Source organism: Mustelus asterias, chromosome 7, assembly GCF_964213995.1.
Source record: "Mustelus asterias chromosome 7, sMusAst1.hap1.1, whole genome shotgun sequence".
In the NCBI taxonomy this organism is placed as follows: Eukaryota; Metazoa; Chordata; class Chondrichthyes; order Carcharhiniformes; family Triakidae; genus Mustelus; species Mustelus asterias.
In genome coordinates this window covers 36,846,068-36,872,065 of record NC_135807.1, presented here as the reverse complement: position 1 = coordinate 36,872,065, position 25,998 = coordinate 36,846,068, and the positions used below count along the sequence as shown (strand labels likewise).

Here is a 25,998-nt window from a genome sequence, read left to right as displayed (position 1 = left end):
GGCATGAATGTAACTTGTCAGCCCAAGCCTGGATATTGTCTAGGTCTAGCTGCATTTGGACATGAACAACTTCAGTATCTGAGGAGTCACGAATGGTGCTGAACATTGTGCAGTTATCAATGAACATCCCCACTTTTGACCTCTTGATGGAAGGAAGGTCATTAATGAAGCAGCTGAAGATGGCTGGGCCTAGGACACTACCCTATTGTGGCCACAGTTGTAGAGTGCAGCTCACAGCTCCAACCTCAGAGCACCACCTTCCAAACCAAGCTGTCACTAAGAAAGATGGCTAAATGGCATTGCAGTACAAATGAACCATGCTGTAATTGTCAGAGCTCCAGGGGCAAAAGACCCTTCCCCCGTCCCTTGTATCCCTAGCCATCCTGGGAATATTTTGATAGAATGTAAAGGGTGCTTTATCTGCATCTATCCCATGCTATAACTTACCCTGATGGGACAAAGTAGAGGGGGATTTACTCTAACCCACACTGTATCAGACCTGCAAGTCATGGGAAATGGGGGTGGTGGCAGCAATAGTGAAGGAGGGAGTGAATTTGCACACATTCTTTCCTCAAAGGAAACCTGAGGTTTCAACACATTTTTCTTTTTTCTCTCTCTACCACAGTTTAACTGGTAATGAACCACTCACCATCTTGCCTCTAACCCAAGAAGCAGAACAGACTCACGGGAAGGCCCACTTCAAGGTCTGCGATCGTCTGAAGCTGGAACGAAAACAACGGCGGATGTGCCGACGGGACCCTGGAGTGGCAGAGACCCTAATGGAAGCAATCAGTATGAGTGCCCTTGAGTGTCAGTACCAGTTCAGATTTGAGAGGTGGAACTGCACCCTGGAGGGACGTTACAGGACCAGCCTTTTGAGGAGAGGTCAGTTATGGTTCTGATGTTCTCTATGTCCTTTATCTCTTGTGTGTATCTGTTGTACCTAGAGTATGTTTCTAAAGGATGCTATTACGTCAATGTTTGCTCAAACGACAATCTACTCGAGGGCAGTTAATTTTCGGTTTGAACACAAGTAAAAATGTTGGGAAATCCCAAGACTGGAATAACTTTGAAAGATGGGCATGTTTGGGTCACTGAAATCTGGTTTCAAATCCACCCATTTTCCACTAACTGAGGCTGGAAGGTGTGTGGGGAACGAACCCACTCCAAAGAGGCAGTTGGAACTTTCAATGGGGCTGTTAGTCTCATCTTCACTAACATTTCAACTGTGGGTTTGGCCATCCAGGTTTTACTGATGCTCAAGATACACAGCAGCTGCCCCCCCCCCCCCCCCCCCCCCAGCCCCAGTGATGAGTTAGTGGACTCGGACACTAGTGCCTTCACACCAATTGTTTGGATCCAGATGACTGCCTGAAATGCTCCATAATTAGGTACCACCAAACTCCACCCCAAAGGCTCATGACACAAGCACTCTGACCTTCACCCCTCCACATAATCGACCCTGATTTCCCCCTCGCCAGATGAACCATTTTAAACCTAACTGATCGATTGACCCCTTCAATCGACACTCCCATTGTGATCAATGCCTCCATAACTCCATGTCCCCTGGCTGACCTCCCTCCCTCCCTGGCACATACTTGCCTGCTCTCCGACTATCACTGGTCTGCTCCTGCCTGACTGGAGGTCGAGCTTGTTGATCAGTCTGGCTGGGAGGGTACTGATCAGTGATGTCAGTAACATGCTATGGAGTTAAACTCAGCAACATGTGGGGGGATATTTCAAGTGGCATGGTAGATACATTTCCCATTAAGTTGCATGTTGTTTCTGTCATTTTCTACTGTTTGACATTTATATTCATCATCTTTGCTCTGGTAACTTTGTCCTTCACACTGTTTCCTCCTTTCAGTTTTCTTTTCTCCGTTTTGATTCTAGCCAGGCCAACTGGTTTCTGAATATTTCCTTCTATCTTCTCTTGCTTATAAGAAGAAAAAGCTGGAGCATGCTGAGAGTCAGGCTACCCTACAACTAAAGCACTACTTGAAAGCCCTTTATCAAAATGGCAGGCTGTATAGTTCAAATGTATATTAGTGCAGTTTCGGTATTGGCCTTGACTCAATGGTAGCATTCTCACTTCTGAGTCACTCTCCATGAAGAAATAAATCCTTTAGGGAGAGAGAACCTTTGACGGAAAGCTTTGTATTCTGTTGAACGTAGTCTTTATCATCTAACAATTTCTATAGTCCTATCTAGTTCCTCTCCTGCCATCCTAGTGGATGCATGATGCAACAGTAATGGAGCTGTTGATTTAATGCTGACAATTTCTGTCAATTAGTTTACAACAGACCCAGACATGAGGTGAGAAAAACCTCCAGTGGTGGAAAGCTTTGGGAATCATAGGTCAAAGTCATCTGCTCCTCCCAAGCTTGCTACACTTGGCACGCGTTGTGTCTGAAATGACTCATATATATACTGTATCCCAAAGTGTTCTTTTCTGAAAGAAACCCATCGTGTTTTCATTTGTACGAATCAATACCAACTGCTCCCACCATCTCCCTGGGAGCCTACTGCCTGGATTGATCACTTGCTTGGTGATCTCTGCTTCTGCTAATTAGGGCCTTGAATCTTTTATTTGCCACTTGGCCGCCCTTATGACTGACACGTCACCCACTTCAACGAGGTCTTCATCAGTGACGGCGCCTAAAAGCTATACAGCTTGCTACCGGAAACAAACTCTCTCCTGCAGGGGATTGCTGGCCCTGGTGGGTGAACGGGAAAGCTGACTTGAAATGTGGTGAACTCGATTCCAAGCATATTGTAGACATGAGTCTAAGGCACCAAGTGGCATTCTAATTCACTTCAAAATTGAGCAGCCTTCCTCGGAGAAACTCCAGAGTAGATGATGTAGGAAATTAAATATCATGCTGGTAGAGTAATGGATATTTTTCTTGGAGTTGATGTTGAGTCACATTTCTGGAACCAGCAAAGGTTTTAGTGGCAATTAAAGTGAAGTTTGTGCTGTAAACAAACTGGTGTAGGGGGAGGGAGCTGCCTATCGAATGCTGTCTGCTAACAGGAGGAGGTAAAGGTGCCTGTCTCCTGGCAAATCTCAACTTAGAACATAGGAACTGAGTGGGAAAGCTGGGGAGAAAGAGGGGAAGAAGAGGGCCCAGTTAGGGGAAGAAAGGCCAAAGAGGGAACTGGCAGACCAAATGAGAAAGGGAAAGAGTGAGGCAAAGGACCCACAAGAGGGCCATCCAGGGGGAGTAAAAGGGAGGGAAAAGACACGCACACACAATATACAGCGATGGAGAAGTTGGTGACCTGAGAGAAATGAAAAGAATAATGGGCAGGATTTGCAGCCTCGTTCAGGCGAGACAGGAAATTCCTGGCCAAGGTCTACAGATTTCCATTGTTGGGCCCCCACTCAGGTCAATTCTGTGGTAGGTGAGGTGGTAGAGTTACGGCTGGAATCGGCATTTAGCCATGTACCATGTAGAAAGCTGCGAACAAACCAAGAGGAGAGAAAAAGACATTGACCAAAGCAGCAGAACGAAAGGGCATAAAGGAGAACATTGGTAATAATACAACTGGGGCCTCCACTTGGGTATTCAATGCTTCTGTGCCCAATCAAACTGACTTTACACGATGAGATCAGATCATTCAAATATATTTTTGTGCTAGAGCCATAGAGATTTTTAACTGTGGCCAGATCACCAGCGATGCCCCCCCACCCCCTGCAAGCTTTACTTTTGTTTACATATCCATGCCATGGGATAATTAGTGATATGAACAATGAAGGGAGGGGTGCTCCATGTTCATCCAGGAGTTGAGTTGTGTAGGTCTCCACTGAACTGCGATGTGGCTCATTGTCTGCTACATTTCACAAGGTGTCCAGTCACACTTCAGAAAACCTCTCATTCAACTGAATTAATCAGCCCCAAGGAAAGATGTTGAGAAGTTGTTTCCCCTTGTGTGGGAATCTAGGACCAAGGGGGTAAGACCGAGATAAGAGAATTTCTTCTGAGGGAATTTGTGGAATTCTTTGCTGTAGAGACTGGGTTGCTAAGTTCAAAGCTGAGATGGGCAGATTTTTAATCCGTAACGGGATCAAGGGTTATGCTGATGAAGTGGGATAGTGGAGTTAAGGATTATCACATCAGATCAACCATGATCTCACTGAATGGCATAACAGACTCAATGGGCCGAATGGCTACGTCAGCTCCTTCAACTTATGGGCTGGAATTTTACTGCCCGTCCCAGCACAGGAACTGGAGCTGGGAAGATGCATTGACCTTGGGTGGGATTTTACTGTTTGGGGGACAAGCGAGGCCAGAAAATGCCGCAACTGGTCTTAAAGAAACAACAAAGTGAGAATGATGAAAGGATACCCCCAATACTGAGAGGAACAGCAACATCAGATAAAAGGAAAGGTTGCACACTCTACATGGACTGACAGTGTGTTTAGGTGCTGAACTTTAACCCAGAGAATGTAGTTCAAATTCCACTGTGGCAGTTTAAAAATTTGCATTTGATTTTTAAAATTCAGGAAATGCAAAGCTGACCCCTAAAAAATCAACACATAGCTGTTGATCACCGTAAAAACTCAACACTGGTTCACTCATGCGTTTGAGACAAAAACCTGGTGTGTTTCCCTGGTCTGGTTGATGTGACTCCAGTCCCATAGCTCATTGATTCAGAGGGGCTTGTGAGGTCACTTCTGCGGTCAAACTGTGCATATTCAAAAGGTTGCCCATATCACCAACTTGGGTCAACAAGTGAAGGGCACTAAATGCTGGCCCTGCCAAAAACACGCACCTCACAGGAAGAAACTAAAGTTGGGTGGGTGGCAGGGCAAGAAAGAACAAAGTGGATTAGACCAAGGGGATGAAATTCTTCACAGACATTCCCGCTTAGTGCTAATGTTTGCCAAGATCCATTCAAATCCAAGGGAAAGCATGCCACACAAGAGGGTATACCGATGCAAGGAGAAAGACAGATAGATATATCAGCCAGATGGAGGAAAATGTCAGATGAAGACTTCCAGATGGGAATTGACTGGCAGATTAGTGCACCAGGCAGCCTTGGTACTTGAACCCATAATCAGGAGGCTAAGGAGCAGACCTCCATTGTTTCTCCCATCGAGACGGCGATTAAACTTGACTTTTCATTTTTTTTAATATGAGAAATTAAAATAGCATTTTCAGTCCAAGAGGACAAGTACATTTGACTGTAATTATTTTTTCCATTTTCAATTGCTTTGCCAGCGAAAAGGTTATGAGTTTATTACAGCACATCTGGCATGCAGTGTGCTGATTTATGAGCCCATGACTTCTGCAAGCTGTACACTTCAGATAAAACTCCATATGCAATATCATCTAATTAAAAATTAAATTGCACACTTCGCTTTCTCTTTTATAAAACATGTGCAAAGAATAAAAGAATCTCTCACCACAACTTATGACTTGTCCAATATCAGATATAAAATTGACTAATAGTCATAATGTCCACTCATTGAATAAGTTGGTGTCAAGTATCTGGCTCCAGTGTTTTAGCAGATGCATTAAGCTGTGTATTTTTAAATAGCTCAGTACCACTGGCAAAACAGCGGGAAGGATGTTAATTGTTCAAGCAGTAAGATGGCTGACAGCAATTGTTATGCAGCTTTTCTTTTGTTTGGGCATGAAGGGAGATTTTTCTCCCTGTGGATGAGGAATTTCAGTAGTGAGGGGGAATCATCGTGGAATAGAATCGCTACAGTGCAGAAGGAGGCAATTCGGCCCATTGACAATCCCACATTTAGCCTGCTAATCTCCGACACTAAGGGACAGTTTAGCATAGCCAATCAACCTACCCTGCACATCTTTGGACTGAGGGGAAACTGGAGCACCTGGAGGAAACTCACGCAGACATGAGGAGAACATGCAAAATCCACAGTCACCGAAGGTCGGAATTGAACCGTGCTGTGTAGCAGCAGTGATAACCACCATGCCACCCATAGTGTCTGCAGCGTTCTCTGATATCATTTGACATGAGAAAAAGTTAACGTTTATTAGTCACAAGTGAGCTTACATTAACTGTGCAATGAAGTTACTATGAAAATCCACTAGTCGCCATACTCCGCCACCTGTTCGGGTACGCTGAGGGAGAATTTAGCATAGCCAATGCACCTAACCAGCACGTCTTTCAGACTGTGGGAGGAAATCTGAGCATCTGGAGGAAACCCACGGAGAGCATACAAACTCCACACAGTGACCCAAGCTGGGACTCAAACCCATGTCCCTGGCACTGAGACAGCAGTGCTAACCACTGTGCCACCATGCTGCAAATTGAGGACTCCGGCAGGTACAGCACCAGTTCACTGCAGAGGAAAGTTGTTACGCTGTTCCATTAAACACTAAGCCTAAAAAAAAAGTGGCAGTGTGCGAAGAACCCCAATCCAAGGAAGACAGGATTTTCGGCCATGGACCTTGATCATTTTCATGTAGAAACCATATAGACAAGATTCCACTGAGGTTGTGTGGAGTTCAGATGGGCCTTGGTGCCCAGAAGGAATAAACAGTTTGGACTGGTATTCTTCTTTCCTCATTTTAATGTTTTCCCCTTCTGGGTGTGCAATTAGGTTTGAGGTGAGGAGATTGGAAAAGAACACTGCAAAGGTCTACAGTATTGGTGGCTGGACCTTGGAATGTGAGCAGGATAGGAAGTCTGGTCCAGGGCTTGGGGGAGATCTGGGTGGGCCTGACAGTTGGACTCTGGAGCAGTGGTTGAGATGAGTACTTACCTTTTTTAATCCTGTGCCGGTTAGTGTTGTGTTTACCAGAGGCAATCTGGTTGGCTACTGGCTGCCATATAAACAATCCAGAGCTGCAAAAGCAGATTTTAAAGTCCTTTTTTTTTGCGCATGTTATTGGACTAAAGCATGCTTTTGACATGGGTAAATGCACTTTTTGTTTGTCCTTTACCGAAATGGGCAGAATTGTGTGTGAGCCAAACGTGCCATTTGGATTCAAGATGGCACCCAAAACTCAGTCAAATTTCTATCCCTCTCTTGAGGCTTATTGAAGGATATGTATCATTGTACAAGGGTATGGTGCGGTTTGACAAGACAGGTTTTGTCAGAGAACTGGGAGAATGTAAGATTTCTGTCTTGGGCTCCCCATTTTTAGTTGATTCTATATTTCATAGAATCCTACAGTGTAGAAGGAGGCCATTCGGCCCATCGGGTCTGCACCAACTGCAATCACACCCAGGCCCTAACGCCATAACCCCATGTATTTACTCTAGCTAGTCTCCCTGACACTAAGGAGTAATTAAGCATGACCAATTCACCTAACCTGCACATCTTTGGACTGTGATTTCATCAGTTAGTTACTCTTATTTTTGGAAAGCTGTAACAAGTGGCGCATACAAGGAAAATAAAGGATAGAGGGTTAGGTCTCCCTTTGGACATCACTTTCCCAGACTGGGTTATATAAAGGCATAGCCAAGTTGGTTCCACAGTGCCCCATCAGTGTGCCTCTTCTCAAACCTCAGGAGCAATGCTTACTGCACCATTGTGGCACTTCCACTTCCCACAGCTATCTCTTGGGGCCTCACTCAGCAAGGCTGCCAACTTAGTGGAATTTATGTAATGATTGATGAATAATTTGTTGCTGTGGACTCGTGCCCACTAGCAACTGGTATGGCAATGGTCCAAGATCCCTTATAAACCAGCAAAGGAACAGAGGGAGGGTGTGGAGAGATGGCGGAGAATTTCAACCCATCAGTTTGGGCTGAATTAAAGCCAGATTTCAGAGGTGACTGTTTTGTCGCTAATTACACAATTTGTTTAATCGCTTGTATCAATCTCTCTCTCCACTCAATGAATTCCCAGTTGTGTAAACTTGCACACAGGTAGTTCCCCACAATTCAAGAAGCTGAGAGGGACATGCCTGGGCTGAATGGCTCATACAAGCTGCTCTCAGCTTGGGAATCTACCTGTGAATGCTCAAAGTGCAGAAGAAGGCCATACAGCCCATCAAATCTGTGCTGAATCTAAATGCAGTTCTCATTCCCTGGCTTTTTCCACATCATTTAATGATTTCCCTTCAGATGCTTATCCAATTTCCTTTCAAAAGGCATGATTTAGATCTGTCGCCAGCACACTCGGGTAGTGCATTCCAGATCCTCACCACTTGCTCATCCTCCTGTCGTCTTTGGTTCTCTTGTCATCACTTTAAATCCATGTCCTTTAGCTCGTGACCCTTGAACAAGTGGGATCAGTTTTCCTCTATTTATTCTATTTAGACTCCATGATTTTGAACACCCCCATCAAATTTCCCCATGACCATCTAAGGACAACAAGCCCAGCCTCTGCAATTTAGCCATGCATCCTCATCCCTGGAACTATTCACCATAATCCCCAAGTCAGGACACACTTGTAATTAATTGCCGCCTTAAACTCAAACGAAGATCAAGGTTACTAACTGATTTCTTGTGGGTGTCCTTTATGTCTGCTCTTTGATCTCATCTCTCTTTCCTGCTGTTTCTGGCTATGACCTGTGTCCTTTGATCAAACTATATTTGTTTTCAACTTGTCCAGAAATCTGCAACTGGTATCCCACCTTGTGCTAAATCCTGGACTTCATTAACTCCATTCTTCATAGACTTCCTGACTCTCAACCTTTTACAATCCTTGGCCTTCAGTCAGGATTTTCCACTCTGATTAAATCCCACTCTGCAGTCAGTTGGGCAGGGGAATGTCACAGTAACTTCATTGCAGTGTTAATGTAAGCCTTACTTGTGACTAATGAATGTAGAACATAGAACAGTACAGCACAGAACAGGCCCTTCGGCCCACGATGTTGTGCCGAGCTTTATCTGAAACCAAGATCAAGCTATCCCACTCCCTATCATCCTGGTGTGCTCCATGTGCCTATCCAATAACCGCTTAAATGTTCCTAGATAAACTTTTTAAAACTTTTGTGCTCATTCTACTGTAGGTTTCTTGATTCTTTATTTTCCAGTGTCAGCCTAACTTTTGTCAGAGGAGGGGATGAGCTTGTCATCTCTTGGTTAAGTTAACGCCATCATCCAATACCTTGAGCAGGATTTTCTTTGTCCCAAGGTCCAGGCTGGGAGGTGGGTACTGGAATGGGAAAATGGTTGCTTTTTTGACAGCTTCCCACTGTAGCCCTGCTGCTGGGGAACTTTCCCAGTGGTTGGTCCAGATGTGGATAGGCTATCCACAGAATAGAGATGGGCAGTCAGATTAAATAAGCTGAAGGTCCTATTAAAGGGAATTTATCCCAGGCCACCAATATTTTGCTGGCAGCAGGGTACCCACCACACTGCACGGGGAGGCCACTAGCTCAGTGTGACAGTCTGGGGGCATTGGAGCTGGCGCCTCCATAGGCTCAGTCACATGTTCCTTACACACGTGTTACAATTGTCATGTATCATGTCTCAAATTAATCATTTACTGTATTGCAAAATGAAGTTATCTGAAAGAAATTCATCTAATTTCAAGATTGAGGGACGGACAGAATAGATGGGGAGCAGCTGTTTGCCTTGGTTGAAGGGTCAGTCATGAGGGGACATAGGTTCAAGGTGAGGGGCAGGAGGTTTAAGGGGGGATGTGAGGAAAAACCTTTTTTTAACACAGGGTGGTGACGGTCTGGAATGCACTGCCTGGGAGGATGGTGGAGGCGGGTTGCTTCACATCCTTTTTAAGTACCTGATGAACACTTGGCCCATAGCCTTGAATGTTATGATGTGCAAAGTGCTGGTAAATGGGATAAGGTGGGAGTTCAGGTGTTTCTCACATGTTTGTGCTGACTTGATGGGCCTCTTCTGCACTGTATGATTCTAATTACTTGCTCACTTGAGTAATGTTTATGCCTGCGAGCTGATACTGAGATATTCACATGCGCTAGTTGTTCAGTAACAAAAGCAAGTGAATTGTTCCCCTTTAAGCAGGGTCTACATTAAAACGTGTGATGTCTTGCCAATGCCACAATGAAACAGGCTGCCAGATGGTGGCCAACTGTATCCTGCGGTGATTCCACCACAGGCATTTTTCACTGTTTGGTTAGAGCCTGTGTCTGGGTTCTGCTCCATACCTCCCCTGGAAGCACAGCTGAGACCTGGAACATTACATGTGCGGGAATCTCATTGTATACTCTATTGTACACAGCAGCCTGCATGCATTCAGGTTCCTATGTACAATGAATTGGTGTTCCCTCCTTTCGTGACCTCCTGGGTGTTACAGGTGCAGGATATTTGGCAGTCAATATGCAGGCAGGAAATGACAGCAACCCGATCATCTGTTTTGGTGATGTTGGTTGAAGGATAAGTATTGGCCAGAACATAGGTCGTCTCCCCTGCCCCCCTTCAAAATATTGTCATGGAATATTGTTTTTATATCCACTTAAGAGGATAGAGAAGGACTCCATTTAACCTCTATCAATGCAGCTATTGAGGAGGTGATGGCCTAGTGGTATTATCACTAGACTATTAATCCCAAAACTCAGCTAATATTTTAGGGACCTGGGTTCAAATCTTGCAGTAAGAAGTTTAACAACACGAGGTTAAAGTCCAACAGGTTTATTTGGTAGCAAAAGCCACACAAGCTTTCGAGGCTCTAAGCCCCTTCTTCAGGTGAGTGGGAATTCTGTTCACAAACAGAACTTATAAAGACACAGACTCAATTTACATGAATAATGGTTGGAATGCGAATACTTACAACTAATCCAGTCTTTAAGAAACAAAACAATGGGAGTGGAGAGAGCATCAAGACAGGCTAAAAAGATGTGTATTGTCTCCAGACAAGACAGCCAGTGAAACTCTGCAGGTCCACGCAACTGTGGGGGTTACAGATAGTGTGACATGAACCCAATATCCCGGTTGAGGCCGTCCTTGTGTGTGCGGAACTTGGCTATCAGTTTCTGCTCAGCGACTCTGCGCTGTCGTGTGTCGCGAAGGCCGCCTTGGAGAACGCTTACCCGAATATCAGAGGCCGAATGCCCGTGACCGCCTCTGATATTTGGGTAAGCGTTCTCCAAGGCGGCCTTCGCGATACACGACAGCGCAGAGTCGCTGAGCAGAAACTGATAGCCAAGTTCCGCACACACAAGGACGGCCTCAACCGGGATATTGGGTTCATGTCACACTATCTGTAACCCCCACAGTTGCGTGGACCTGCAGAGTTTCACTGGCTGTCTTGTCTGGAGACAATACACATCTTTTTAGCCTGTCTTGATGCTCTCTCCACTCCTATTGTTTTGTTTCTTAAAGACTGGATTAGTTGTAAGTATTCGCATTCCAACCATTATTCATGTAAATTGAGTCTGTGTCTTTATAAGTTCTGTTTGTGAACAGAACTCCCACTCACCTGAAGAAGGGGCTTAGAGCCTCGAAAGCTTGTGTGGCTTTTGCTACCAAATAAACCTGTTGGACTTTAACCTGGTGTTGTTAAACTTCTTACTGTGTTTACCCCAGTCCAACGCCGGCATCTCCACATCATGACTTCAAATCTTGCCACAGCAGATTGTGGAATTTGAATTCAATTTAATAAAAAAACTGGAATTAAAAATCTACTGATGACCATGAATCAATTGTCAGGAAAAACTCACCTGGTTCACTTATGTCCTTTTAGGGAAGGAAATCTGCCATCCTTACCTGGTCTGGCCTACATGTGACTCGAGAGCCACAGCAATGTGGTTGGCACTCAACTGCCCTCTGAAATGGAGGGCAATTAGGAATGGGCAATGAATGCTGGCCAGCCAGTGACACCCATGTCCCATAAATGAATATAATGTACTGGATTCATAGAATCATAGAAACCCTGCAGTGCAGAAGGAGGCCATTCGGCCCATCGAGTCTGCACCGACCACAATCCCACCCAGGCCCTACCCCCACATATTTACCCACTAATCCCTCTAACCTACACATCCCAGGACTCTAAGGGGCAATTTTTTTTTTATAACCTGGCCGATCAACATAACCCGCACATCTTTGGACTGTGGGAGGAAACCGGAGCACCCGGAGGAAACCCACGCAGACACGAGGAGAATGTGCAAACTCCACACAGACAGTGACCCGAGCCGGGAATCGAACCCGGGACCCTGGAGCTGTGAAGCAGCAGTGCTAACCACTGTGCTACCGTGCCGCCCACGGATTGTCAGCTAGTTCCCTGTGTTCCATAGCTTTAATTCTCACCACTTCGAAATCCAGATTCATGGCGTCATTTGAAATTCAAACTTGCTTTCCCAGGACTCTTCACTTCACTGCCTATAAACGTCTGGCTTTAAAACACTAAGGCTGAACTAGAAATTTTTGCCTCTTTCTCTCCTATCATTGTTTTAAGCCCTTTGTCCTATACTTTTAAGCCAAGTAAAACTCATTAACTTTGTTTTTTGCCCGACAGGTTTTAAAGAGACTGCCTTCCTGTACGCCATCTCTTCTGCTGGATTGACTCATGCCCTGGCCAAGGCTTGCAGCGCTGGGCGGATGGAACGATGTACGTGTGACGAAGCTCCTGATTTGGAAAACCGGGAAGCTTGGCAGTGGGGAGGCTGCGGGGACAACCTCAAATACAGCAACAAGTTTGTCAAAGAGTTTATGGGACAAAAGAAATCCAACAAAGATTTACGAGCACGCGTTGACCTACACAATACCAATGTTGGCATCAAGGTGAGTGGTTGACTGTGATGGCAACGTCAAGTATTTTTTTTTGAAGTGGAGTGGAGTGAGCATAATCTTGAAAGCCATATTACCATTTGACTTGGATCAGTTCGTAGGCATTCTCACCATCGAGTTGCTCAACTCCAGGACTTGAGGACATCAACTGGGTTGGTGTTTCAGGCTTGAGGGGATAAATGACATGTTGCTGTTCCGATATTCCTTTCAACCAATCAATCTTCCCAGGAATGTTTTTCTGCTTCCTTAGTGAAATGGCATGTAATTCCAGGACCCTTTCCAGAGCTGGTAAAGGACTCTTCTGGTGAAGTGAAGGCACATCTTCCTGGACTTGCTTAAGTACCTCTGGTGAGGTCTGTGGCATCACTTAACTGGTGAGCTTGTGCAGACACCCTGCCTCTGACTGTTCCAGTCCAGAGAAACTCCCAGAACACTGCCCATTCTAACATTTCTGATGTTTAAGATGAATGCTAATCTTCCCAAAATGTCATGGAAACAAACAGTCCTAAAATGTAAAAAAAGTAATAACAAAGGATAAGTGAATGAATTCGGGCAAATAGTAACACAAACCACTAAATTTCAGCAGCTCCAGAATGAGGACCACTACAAGCTTTTGGCATTGAGATGGGAAGTAAATGAACACCTCTCAAAGAATAATAAGAATTATTGCATTCCTTTTGAAGCGCCATGTAGATAACAAATGAATTGTTCAATATCCCACAAACAGTAATCCGACAAATGGCGAAGGAATCTGTCTGTACTTTGCTTGAGGGAGGAACATTGGCTGAGACAGTAGAAGAACTCTCTGTTCTTTTGTCAAATGGTCTTGTGGGATTTTGTAGATCTATGTAATGCCTCATTCAGCACCTCCAACTTTAAAGCCCCCTCACAACTGCACTGAAGTGCCAGCCTGGATTCTGTGCTCTGTGTGTGGCTCGAACTGGGGCAAGAGTACTACCCACTCGGCCCCTTCCTGTTTGCTTCTGATTTGACTGGATTATGACCCAATATCCAGGCCAGTTAAAGGACACTATCATCGGAGCAGGATTTATTTTTCCTGTCATGTTTATGTGCCAGAAGAATAAAACGGTCTTGTTAACCGTTGTGCAAAAGGTGATGAGTTGCACACCAACTGCTTTTTACGCTGATATTATGCGTAAGCAATGGGCATCTACGTCCATGAGTTGAGTTGGGCCATCACATCAAACAAAACAAATTGCCAAATGCTTTCTAGGAAGATTTTCTGGAATGCTTAACTCCATCTCTGAACAGTGGGTGCATGGCCACTCCTGGATTTCTATATTACCGTGGGACTCTGCAATGTGCAGCTGACTTTAATAAAACCCAAAAGTTGCCAAGCTATTTGCCTTTGTAGTAGAGAGAACCTAATACGACTTTTAAGATTTTTTTGATGCTAATGTGGGACTTGTAAAGAGACTATTCTAAAGTAGAAGTGTATTCGGCAGGGGGCGGGGGGGAAAGCAAAGGGAATGGTTCCAGCTCCCACATCAGGAACAAACTGCTCAAAGGAATTTGGACCAATGTTCTAGGTTATTCTATTACAGCCCCAACTCTCGGGAACTGAGTGGAAAGTGTATGTAGGTCATCTATCTCATTTTCTACTGCTTCTTGCCCAAACATTCAGCCAGCTCAATATCACCACCTTCCTCCTTTTTTACCCAGGCCACATGCGCACACACACAGACAACAGAGATCTGTTACACTGATGCAGGACATGGAGAGGGGGTAATTTGTGCAAGGGCAGGGATTCTCCCCCTAAAGTTAAGGTGGACAAGCTTGAATCCAAAAGGACTACACAAATACACCGAGTGCCACCATCCCCCAGATTATCCTTAATTCCTCTGACACACCAGAGCCAGCTGATCTTGTGCCATCTTCCCCATGTTGGGTGAGCTGCCTGTGAATCATGATTGGTACATGCTGCTTGACAGATGAAAATTGGGTGCAGAGGTCTAATGTTCCTGAATATTGAAGAGGCACGGTGAAAGACCCATTGGTTAAGGTGCTGTTGTCGACGGAGGGGCATCTAATGTGTTTATCACCCCCGAATATGTTAAGAGCTGCAAAGCTGGTTTTAGAACCCAAACTGCTTTATACCAGTCACCACATGTGTCAGGCCTGCTGCATTCAGAATCAGTAAAAAGTCTCAACACCAGGTTAAAGTCCAACAGGTTTATTTGGTAGCACAAGCCACTGGCTTTTGGAGCACTGCCCCTTCATCAGGTAAGTGAGTTCTGTTCACAAACAGGGTATATAAAGACACAAACTCAATTTACAAAATAATGGTTGGAATGTGAGTCTTCAGGAGAACAGTGACCACGACACCACACAACCCTGCCACAGCAACCTCTGCAAGATGTGCCAGATCATTGACATGGATGCCATCATCTCATGAGAACACCATCCACCAGGTACACGGTACATACACTTGCAACTTGGCCAACGTTGTCTACCTGATACGCTGCAGGAAAGGATGTCCTGAGGCATGGTACATTGGGGAGACCATGCAGACCTACAACAACGGATGAATGAACACCACTTGACAATCACCAGGCAAGAGTGTTCTCTTCCTGTTGGGGAACACTTCAATCAGCCTCTGATCATCTTCGGGTAAGCATTCTCCAAGGCGGCCTTCATGACACATGACAGCGCAGAGTCGCTGAGCAGAGACTGATAGCCAGGTTCTGCACACATGAGGATGGCCTCAACTGGGATCTTGGGTTCATGTCACACTATCTGTAACCCCCACGACTTGCCTGGGCTTGCAAAATCTCACTAACTGTCCAGGCTGGAGACAATACACATCTCTTTAACCTGTGCTTAACCCTCTCTCCACTCACATGTCTGTACCTTTAAGACTTGATTGCCTGTAAAGACTCTCATTCCAACCATTATTTTGTAAATTGAGTTTGTCTTTATATGCCCAGTTTGTGAACTGAACTCCCACTTACCTGATGAAGGAGCAGCGCTCCGAAAGCTAGTGGCTTTTGCTACCAAATAAACCTGTTGGACTTTAACCTGGTGTTGTGAGACTTCTTACTGTTTTTATCCCAGTCCAACGCCGGCATCTCCACATGGCATTCAGAATCACCAGATTTTCATTCCATCTAATGAACTATTCTTTAAAGTACTTTTTTAAAAAAATTCTGTCTTAGACATATGTTGCTGTTTATTCATTGTTGCTGAGTCAAAATCCTAGAACTTCCTCCCTAATCATCTTGGGGGGGCACTTTTACCACCTGCATTGGCTGACAAAGTAAACCCACCACCACCTTCTCAAAGACTGCTAGAGATGGGCAGTAAAGGCCAGCCTTTCTGGCAATGCCCACATCCTGAGAATGTGGAGTCAAAGAAGCAGAAGGTTCCTCCCCACCCTGCATTTTTTTTAAAAACCCACAAACTGTCGGCACCTTGTTGCTTGCATCTCCTCATTCCCACCCCTCAGACCCGTCTTAATTCCTCTGCTTTGTCTGAACAAACTGATCTTGTTCCTATCTTGTCGTCATAGGCAAGCTTTATCTGAAGCCCTGACTGGTGCCTACAGCTCATCAGTAACAAACAAATGAGTCCAACACAGCACATTTCTGAGATCCTGCCACATTGCTTCATTAAGCACATGCAATGGGTATTGCACCCAGCTTCTGCTCTCATTTGGGTATGATCCCATTTCTAGGCTAATGATCCGCTACTCCTGACCAGACTAAAGCAGGTTGAAAGACAAACTGTTCAGATTACTACCAATTTGCTAGACTATTGATAGCATTTGAGTTGTAGATTAGCTGATCAAAATTGGTAAAGAACTCCATTATCAGTGTATCATGCAAAGTAGGTGCACTAGATTTTTTTTGTCTGGCAATTCCTATGTTATAGTACACTTCAACGTGTCATAGGTATAGCAAGAAAAATGAATAAGAATGTTATCTATTCAATGCTGGATTGCCTGGCCAGGAGTTGGGATGTACAATCGTTCTGATTTTCAAATTTCCCTCTAAATGATATCCAGTTGTATCTATTGAAATCAATTAGATGTTGTGGTCTAAACAGTAACAGACCTGGTTACGCATTGAAGCAGAATGAAAAGCTAGTACCAGAAATTGGGGATTATAAAACTACTGGGTTGTCATAAAAACCCACCTGGTTCACTGATGCCAACACGTGACTCCAAATCAAAGCAATGTGGTTGTCTGCTGTCTGAAATGGCCCAGCAAGCTAGTGCACTCCGAGGTACTAAAACAATAATTAAACTAGATGGGCCACTTGACGTGAAGCTAGGCACCAGACTTGTGCCAAAATTTCCCGCAGTCTAACCAAGCAACAGATTTACATAATCATACTCAGTCAAAGCTTTTCACTAATGTCAGACTTCTCCATCGCCATCCCCAGGTTGGGTGGTGGGAGTTAGTCACCCTGGCTATTGACATTGGGCCCTATGAAGTATCATGGCGTTAAGTTAGCCATGGACAAGGAAACCTGATTGCCACCTGATTAGGCCTCCTTGTTGAACAACATTTGGAAGAAGCACTGAGGACAGCAAGGTCATTGAATGTACTGAGTGGGGATTTCCATGTCCATCAGTAAGAGTGGTTCATCAACACTACTGACCAATCTGGCTGAGTCTTGAGGACATATCTGTCAGACTGGGTGAGAGGGAAACTAACACAATAAAGAACATACCTAATTTTATGCTTGCCAATCTACCTGTGCAGATGCATCTGTCCACAGTAGCAATGACACCACATAATCCTTGTGGGGATGAAATCCTATCTTTACATGGAGGATTCCCTCCGTGTTGTATGGCGCTACCACTGTTTCAAATGTGATAGATTCAGAACAGATTCACCAGCTCAAAACTGGGCAATTATTAGGTGCTGCTGGCCACAATCTGTAACCTCCATGACTTGACATAGCCCTCACGTTTCCATCAAGCCCAGAGGACCAACCCTGGCTCAAAGATGTAAAGAAAAGGGTACCTTTTTAAGCACCTGTTGTGGCAGCACAGTGGTTGGCACTGCTGCCTCACAGCGCCAGGGACCAGGTTCAATTCCCTGCTTGGGTCACTGTCTGAGAGGAGTTTGTATGTTCTCCCCGTGTCTGCATGGGTTTCCTCTGGGTGCTCTGGTTTCCTCCCACAGTCCGAAAGACGTGCTGGTTAGGTGCATTGGCCATGCTAAATTCTCCCTCTGTGTACCTGAACAGGCGCCGGAGTGTGGCGACTAGGGGATTTTCACAGTAACTTCATTGCAGCGTTAATGCAAGCCTACTTATGACACCAATAAATAAACTTTAAAACCAAGAAAAACCTAAAAATGTAGTGCCAAACTATATGTCGGCTAAACAGCAGAAGCAACATACTACAGACAGAACTAAAATTCTGAAACCAACAGATCAGATCAAAGCTCTGCAGTTCTGCCATATCCAGACATGAATAGGGGTGCACAATTAAACAAAAATAGCCAGAGGAGGAAGCTCCATGAACATCCCCATCCTCAGTGATGGTAGTGTCCATCAATGCAAAAGACACCTGTCTGCAGCCTTCGGTGCCAGGTGGATGATCCACCTCTTCCCCTCATGTAGTCCTAGCATGATAGAATCCAGCCTTCAACCAATTCTATTCACTCCATGTGATATCAAGAAATGGCTGAGCACACTGAAAACAGCAAATGGGTATTTGCTGGGCGGCACGGTAGCACAGTGGTTAGCACTGCTGCTTCACGGCTCCAGGGACCTGGGTTCGATTCCCGGCTTGGGTCACTATCTGTGTGGAGTTTGCATATTCTCCTCGTGTCTGCGTGGGTTTCCTCCGGGTGCTCCGGTTTCCTCCCACAGTCCAAAGATGTGCGGGTTAGGTTGATTGGCCATGCTAAAATTGCCCCTTAGTGTCCTGAGATGCATAGGTTAGAGGGATTAGTGGGTAAAATAAGTAGGGATATGGGGGTAGGGCCTGGGTGGGATTGTGGTCGGTGCAGACTCGATGGGCCGAATGGCCTCTTCCTGCACTGTAGGGTTTCTATGATTTATGCCAGCGATGTCCACATTCTGTGAATGAATGGGAAAACAAAATACTGAGGCAGTAAATGCCACAACTTTCGATTACAATGAGTAAGGCTTCTGCTCCAGAGCAGACATCACCACTGAGAAATACTTTTCATCCAGCCTTTGTTGTTTTACTCCACGAGCAACCTGTTCCATATCACACAGCTTCTCACTATCAAATCTCCTGTGGCGTCATAGAATCTCTACAGTGCAGAAGGAGGCCATTGAGCCTGCACTGACAGCCTCCCGTATTTACCCTGCTAATCCCCCTGACTCCAAGGGACAATTTAGCATAGCCAGTCAATCTAATCTGCACATCTTTGGGAGTGTGGGAGGAAACCCACGCAGATATGGGGAGAATGTGTAAACTCTACACACACTCACTTGAGGCCAGAATTGAACCTAAGTCTCTGGTGCTGTGAGGCAGCAAGTGCTAACCACTGCGTCACTCAGAATAATCCAGATAATGTGCTGCCTTAGGAAAGGACTGTTACACTACATAGCCTTGGAGAGACTGTTCAGTACAGCTACAACACTAACCTTTATCTTGACAAAGTGGAATATTGCCCAGGTGTACCTTGTCCACCAAAAGCAGGACAAATGACATCCAGTCAGTTATCGTGCCATCTCACTACTCTACTCTTGGTCAGCAGCAAAACAATGGAAGGTGTCAACAACAGTGCGATTTGAGTCGCACTTATTCACTAGTCACTAATGCTCAGTTTGAATTCCATCCTCATCTGTCACCTCACCACGACCGTTTTCATTTGTGCTGGGTATGACTCCAGCCAGCGGAGTTTACTCCAATTCTCATTGACTGAGCTGTATTCCACAGGTGAAGGTGAGAGCGACTGCCTTTGATGTGCCATTTGACTTTAGCGTGACATTAAAGGCTGCTGGTTAAATTGGAGTCAGAGAATCGGAGGAAACTCCACTGGCTGGAGTCATATCCAGCACAAAAGAAGGTGGTTGTGGTTGGAGATCAATCATCTCCGTCTCCAGAATAACACTGCAGAAGCGTTGGAAATATATCATTGTTCCCTCATTGCTGTTGGGTCAAATTTCTAGAACTCCCTCCCTAACTGAACTATGGGAGGACTTGCATGACACAAACTGTAGCAGCTGCTTTTCGAGTGCAGTTTAGGATTGGCAGTCAGTTCTAGTCTTGCCAACGACAGACTCATCCTGTAAATGGATAAAGAAAATAGCATGCTCTATATGGCTTAACAGTCCTAACTTTATAAAACAACAGAATGGGTGGGATCTTTCGTGTAACCCATCACATGTTTCGCCTGCCATTGACCGAGGGTGGGATTTTCTGGTCTCGCCGTTATCAATAGGAATTTTCATTAAATGTGTCCCTCGCTGCCAGAAAATCCCACCAACGTGAACAATCGGAAAGTTCCAGCCATTATTTGGATTATCCTGAACAATTCCCAGGAGATTCAGTAGTGAGAAACTGCATGAGAGAGAGCAGGTAGCTGAAAGGCAAAAGCAACACACTGGCTCAATGGGCTGAATGGCCTTTACTCTGTGTTAGAACATTCTTTTGATCTCTGATACCTTTTCTTAACTGGCAATAGTTCTGAAGTCTCTTTTTTTGGCTATTTTTCAGAGAGGCTGGTTCTGATCTGTGGTCTTCAGTTATTCCAGAAATTTGCCTTGTGATGTTTACATTTTTTTTTAAATCTCTTTTTTAAAAATTCCTTTACATTTTTAAAGAGCACATCTGATTCCAATAAAACTTGAGACATGTAATTGTTTTTTTCTTATTATGAGCTGATAAATGGTAATATATTCCAGAAATCTTAGCTGTGGCGCACAGGAAGGGAGACGGAGAGGGTGGGGCAGATAGTGTCATTTGGAATAGGAGTCAGCCCATTGAGTCTGCACCACCATCTATTTAGCTGTGTCAGGTCTATCTTTCCAAAGAATTTCAGTCTGCGTTTTGAAGGTTGCGAGTTCAATTTTACTCCAGGACCTTGGCATGTGATCCAAGGCTCCACATTAATATAGTAGTGAAGGAGCATGGCATTGTCAGAGGTGCTATCCTTAGAATTTCTATCTGCGTGCGTGTGTGCGTGTGTGTGTGTGTGGCGGGGGGGTGGAATAATTCACTCTCTTGAATGGCCTTGCTGCTTGGGTACATGTGACTGATCCAATGACTGGCAGCCCGAATAGGAAGTTTGCTTAGTACATTGGCCAAGAACAGACTAACAAGCTATTTCCTTGCCTTTTGTCTATGGGCATTGCTGTGTGAAAGTTGTCCGGCTGCCTTTGATGTAGGCTGAGAATCTGTTGCTGTTCTGCTACAGTACCTGCACTGGAAGTACAGCAGAATGGTAAATGCAATCCGCTCAAAAGGAAATTCCCAGCCTCGTAACTTGCACATTCTTGGTTGTGAAGCATTTTCTGCGGTATGATAATGTGCTTATATAAATCCAAATCTTTCTCAGTCTAAATTTTTTTTTCTCTGGAGTAATTTTTAACCAGCTTAGTTTTAACTGTCAGATTATAAACTGACAAGTTCAAGAGGGGACTGGATAGATATTGTGCTGCGAAATAGCTGGGTAGACGTTCAGTTTGTTGTCTGAGTGTAAAGCTGACGTGTCTCTCTGTTATAAAACCTGCCACCATGAAGTAAACACTTAGTGGCTTCTATAACTGGTCCTGATCCATCGTGCCAGTTTTGAGCCAAGTTAAAAATCTACTCTAACATCTGGATTGAGCAAAGGCTTGTTGACTTTACTGAGCCTTTGTCCACTTGATCATAGACTTCCCTCCCACACAATCCGGCATTCCCTAACTTTAAGAACTTGTAGTAATTTTGTTTGACAGCAAAAGGTAGGGAAAAAATCGAGGAAATTCTATTTAATCTGCAGATATGAACCCTATGAGGGACCTATAAAAAGGCCATGGGGGTGAGTGGGGGCATTGGCTGGCATTGTGGAATGAGGGACATAGGATGGCTTAGGGGCTAATGAGGTGGATAGAAATGCATACTTTGGTCCAGGTTTGAAAAGGTAGGAGTGGCCACAGGGGTCAGTAGACAGGATGGGAGGGATTTTCCAGTCGCGCACTCCCCAAGGCCGGAAAATCCCATCCGAGGTCAACGGACCTTCGCATGGTCCTGTCCTGTCTGCTACGATTCCCGTGGCAGGAGGGACAGGAAAATTCTGCCCAATGGGTTGGCATGGATGGGGCATTGGGTGTGTATGAGGAGGGCTTGAGGGATGTTTTATGTTTCATTCATTGTTTTAAATAAGTTCAGCAGAAGTGCCTGAGCACAGGCAGGCCTTCCGGCTAGAGGCCACCCTCTACACTCATTCCAGAGGCAGTGGGCCCAATTTCTAATCTAGCCCACTCTCGACCTGACCCCCAAACATTGAAGGTTGAAAATACCTGGTCTCTTCTTCCTGGGTCTGCTTGCGTACCTGATCTGGGATCGCAAATTCAGGCCTATCCTATCACCACAACCCCACGTATTTACCTCGCTCATCCCTCCTAGCCAACACATCTTAGACCGAAGTAGTGTTTGACCTTGGGGATGAGCCAGAAAATATTTCTTCCAGTCTTGTATGTTCATCTGGTTGGGTTTCAACCCAGAACCTATGTTTGAAAGGATAATGCAATAAAAATATTATTTTCCGCACTGATTCAGAGCATTGACTGAACATCATCAGAAATTCAGTTACACATCCCCAAATTCTTAACATGTGCTGCCAGTGTATAAACACTCCATCAGAAGGTCAAAGTGCAATTCAACATGCAATGGGTTACAAATCTTCCATCTCTGATGCCAGGATCCTAATGCAGCCCAGTCTCATATGGGTTGCCTAGCAACTCCATTTCCACTTACTAGAAGCACCTCGGATAACATTAGCTTTAAACAGTCTGGTTTGGGCTGGAAGAATGCTGGTCTGGGCCAGAGATTGTCATTGTGATTAGATAAGGTTGGGAGTGAGATGTATGTTCTGCACTGGATTGGAGACTTATATCTGCCAGCTATTTAACTGATTTGGGGGCGTCCATGATGCTAATACAAGATCCACAGCTGGATAATATAGAAATGTAGAAACATAGAGAATAGGATTGGGAGTAGGCCTTTCAAGCCTGCTCCACCATTCATTACGATAATGGCTGATCATCCAACTCCATGACCTGTTCTCGCTTTCATCCCACCTCCTTTGACCCCTTTCGCCTCAAGAGCTATATCTAACTCCTTTTTGAAAACCGACATTAATTTAGCCTCAACTTCTTTCTGTGGTAGTGAATTCCACAGGCTCACCACTGAGTGAAGAAATTCCTCCTCATCTCAGTCCTAAATGATTTACCTCATATACTTAGACAATGACTACTGGTTCTGGACTCCCCACGTCATTGGGAATATCCTTCCTGCATCTACCCTGTCAAGTCCTATTAGAATTTTATAGGTTTCTGAGATCCCCCTTCATTCCTCACTCCAGCAAATATAATCATAACTGACTCAATCTCTCCTCGTGCATCTGTCCCACCATCCCAGGAATCAGTCTGGTAAACTGGTTTCATTTCCTTCAGACAGGCAAGCCCCACCTGAAGAGGCACACATTGTCCTCTATCTCTTTGTTAAAATTTCTCATGTCATACTCCATTGAAAGAACTTCGTAGAACCCCTACAGTGCAGAAAGAGGCCATTCAGTCCATCGAGCCTGCACCGACTCTCCAATAGGCCATCTTATCCAGGCCCACCCTAACCCCACGTATTTACCCTGCTAATCCGTCCCAACCAACACATCTTGGGACACTAGGACAATTTAGCATGGCCAAACCATTTAACCTGCACATCTTTTGGACTGTGGGAGAAACCTGGAGCACCCAGAGGAAACCCACGCAGACACGGGGAGAATGTGCAAACTCCAGTAATCCAAGGCTGGAATCGAATCCAGGTCCCTGGCGCTGTGAGGCAGCAGGGCTAACCACTGTGCCACCGTGCTGCCCCACCCTGCGCATTTATATGGTGCATTTTAAGTCTTTGGCTGTGAAGCACTTTGGGACATCCCAATGAAATATTTTTGAAGTATAATCACTTGTAATGGTTGAAAATAAGCAGCCAATTTTCACACAGTAAGCTCTCCCAAGCAGTTCTGATCATTTAATATTCTGTTTGACAAGTAGATGTTGAACAGGGCTTCATATTCTACAACCCACTCAAGACTCTCTGGGGCCCAGACAGGATAAACAGAGCCACAGCAAGATTGCAGAATCCGAGTTACCCCTTGTACTTCAACTGAGAGGCTGAGTAGGCACACCAATCCCAGGCCCCATAGGAAGGAACTCCTTGGTTATAGCCTTGATGTTGGAGGCCAGAGGTGTGAAAAGAGTTGCACTAAGTTTGAGGTGCTGAGGAGAGATCTACACTCTCCTTTTTGCAGTACAGTTGGGGAGTGAGATCTGTCTTTGAATGAAAGAATTCTCATTTTTCTTCGTCATTAAGAATCGGCTAACTAGCTGGAGGAATTTAATGTTTTTAAATGATTGCTAACAATCAGACATTTTCCTGTTTCTCATTATAAGAAGTATTCTGCACCCCTCCCCTTCCCATCAGTGACGTGCTTGCACTCAGCAACTCAGTGTGGGGCATTTCATGGACCTGTGTTCTGGGAATTTTGGACAAGGGCCTATGACCCACCTTTCTGTCTGTCAGCCAAGCCAGCTTTCTTCCTTCCTCTCCTAAGGCACTGGCTCATGCCGATACCGTTAGCTCATTCAGTAGCTTTTCATGTGGGAGTGCAGACAGTGAGGGTCAACAGGCTATTTGCTAATGGAAGGCATCATGGCCAACCCAACCCTGCCTTTTATTAGCTGTCCACACCTACTAGCTGGGGATGTTGGATCGGAAACAGTAAGCCAGGCTGATTTTATTTTTCCCCTTCTCCAGTCTGGGAGACTGGAGCCATTTTCAGGAGTTTGTCTGTGCACGTCAGTCATTTCAGCATAAACTTGGAATTAAATCTCTCACCTTCCTGGCTTTCTAGTTTTGTTATCTCCCTGGCTGCCCTCCCATCTCCCACCCTTTATAAATATTGCTTCCTCATCCACCAAATTCTCAATTTTGAAATCCTTGGGCGGGATGCTCCGATCTCACTGTGGCCACCCTGCTGCAAGTGTGTATGGAGAATTTGGAATTCCAACCAAAACTCTATCCACTTTCTGCGGCACTGAAGAATCCCAGCCGTGAGCAAAGATGGAGGTTTTCAGCGCTTATGCTTGGTTTAGGTCCCTCCTTGGTTGCTTTCCTTCCTATCCCTATAATCTCCTCTGGCCCTGCAGCCCTTCAAAAACTCTGGGTTCTTCCAATTCTGGCCTTTTTTGGGCAAGCATCACTTCCTTTACTCCTTCATTGGCTCGGCTGTAAGCTCTGGAATTTGGTCCCCAAACCTCTTCCCATCTTCACCTCATTTAAGATGTTCCTTAAAGCTTGTCTCATTTAGCTTCTGCTTCTTTGACTGGGTTCACTTTATGTCTGATAATGCTCATGTGAAGTTCTTTGAGATATTTTCATTGCTTTAAAAGTAATATATAAATGCAAGCTGTCGTTCTATTGCTCATAGTTGGAGTCCTCCAGACAACCCATCGATTTATTTTTTTTACATCACAAGTCTTTCTCCATGTGTGGGAATAATGTCCTCACCTGTTTGGTCGGGGCAGTGGTGGATGTTATTCTTCAATGCAATAAGATTTGCTTTTTCTTGAAATAGTGACTGATATTAATAAACACTTCCAGTGCGCCTCTGTGACCTCCCTTTGTCCACTATTAAGATAAAAGTATCAGTTTCTTGATATTAAATGACTTCTCCTTTTCAAACAATGAATAGAGAAATTACATTGGCATTTTGTTTTAAACTAGCGCTACACAAGCCTCTGAACCCATTTGTCATCTCATCCCGTTGGAAAAGCAGGGCCAATGCGTTGGCCTAATTGCTTAATGAAGCAACAGTGCTGTGCTTTGAGTCTCGATTTGGCTCCATGAAAGGAAACGCTCATTGTTTAATGTGGTAATTGTGGTTGGCACCGCTGCCTCGCAGTGGTTGGCACCGCTGCCTCGCAGTGGTTGGCACCGCTGCCTCGCAGTGGTTGGCACCGCTGCCTCGCAGTGGTTGGCACCGCTGCCTCGCAGTGGTTGGCACCGCTGCCTCGCAGTGGTTGGCACCGCTGCCTCGCAGTGGTTGGCACCGCTGCCTCGCAGTGGTTGGCACCGCTGCCTCGCAGTGGTTGGCACCGCTGCCTCGCAGTGGTTGGCACCGCTGCCTCGCAGAGGCAGGGATC

At 45.1% G+C, this 25,998-nt stretch overlaps 1 protein-coding gene across 1 annotated transcript in view; it reads left to right on the top strand.

The window, feature by feature from the left end:
- Nucleotides 1-25,998, top strand: part of wnt9a (wingless-type MMTV integration site family, member 9A) — a 74,828-nt gene that overhangs the window by 28,875 nt on the left and 19,955 nt on the right. Inside the window, exons 2-3 of the mRNA XM_078215869.1 lie at nucleotides 626-885; nucleotides 12,368-12,633. Of these exons, the coding sequence (XP_078071995.1) occupies nucleotides 626-885; nucleotides 12,368-12,633 (526 nt within the window). The remainder of the gene's footprint in view (nucleotides 1-625; nucleotides 886-12,367; nucleotides 12,634-25,998) is intronic.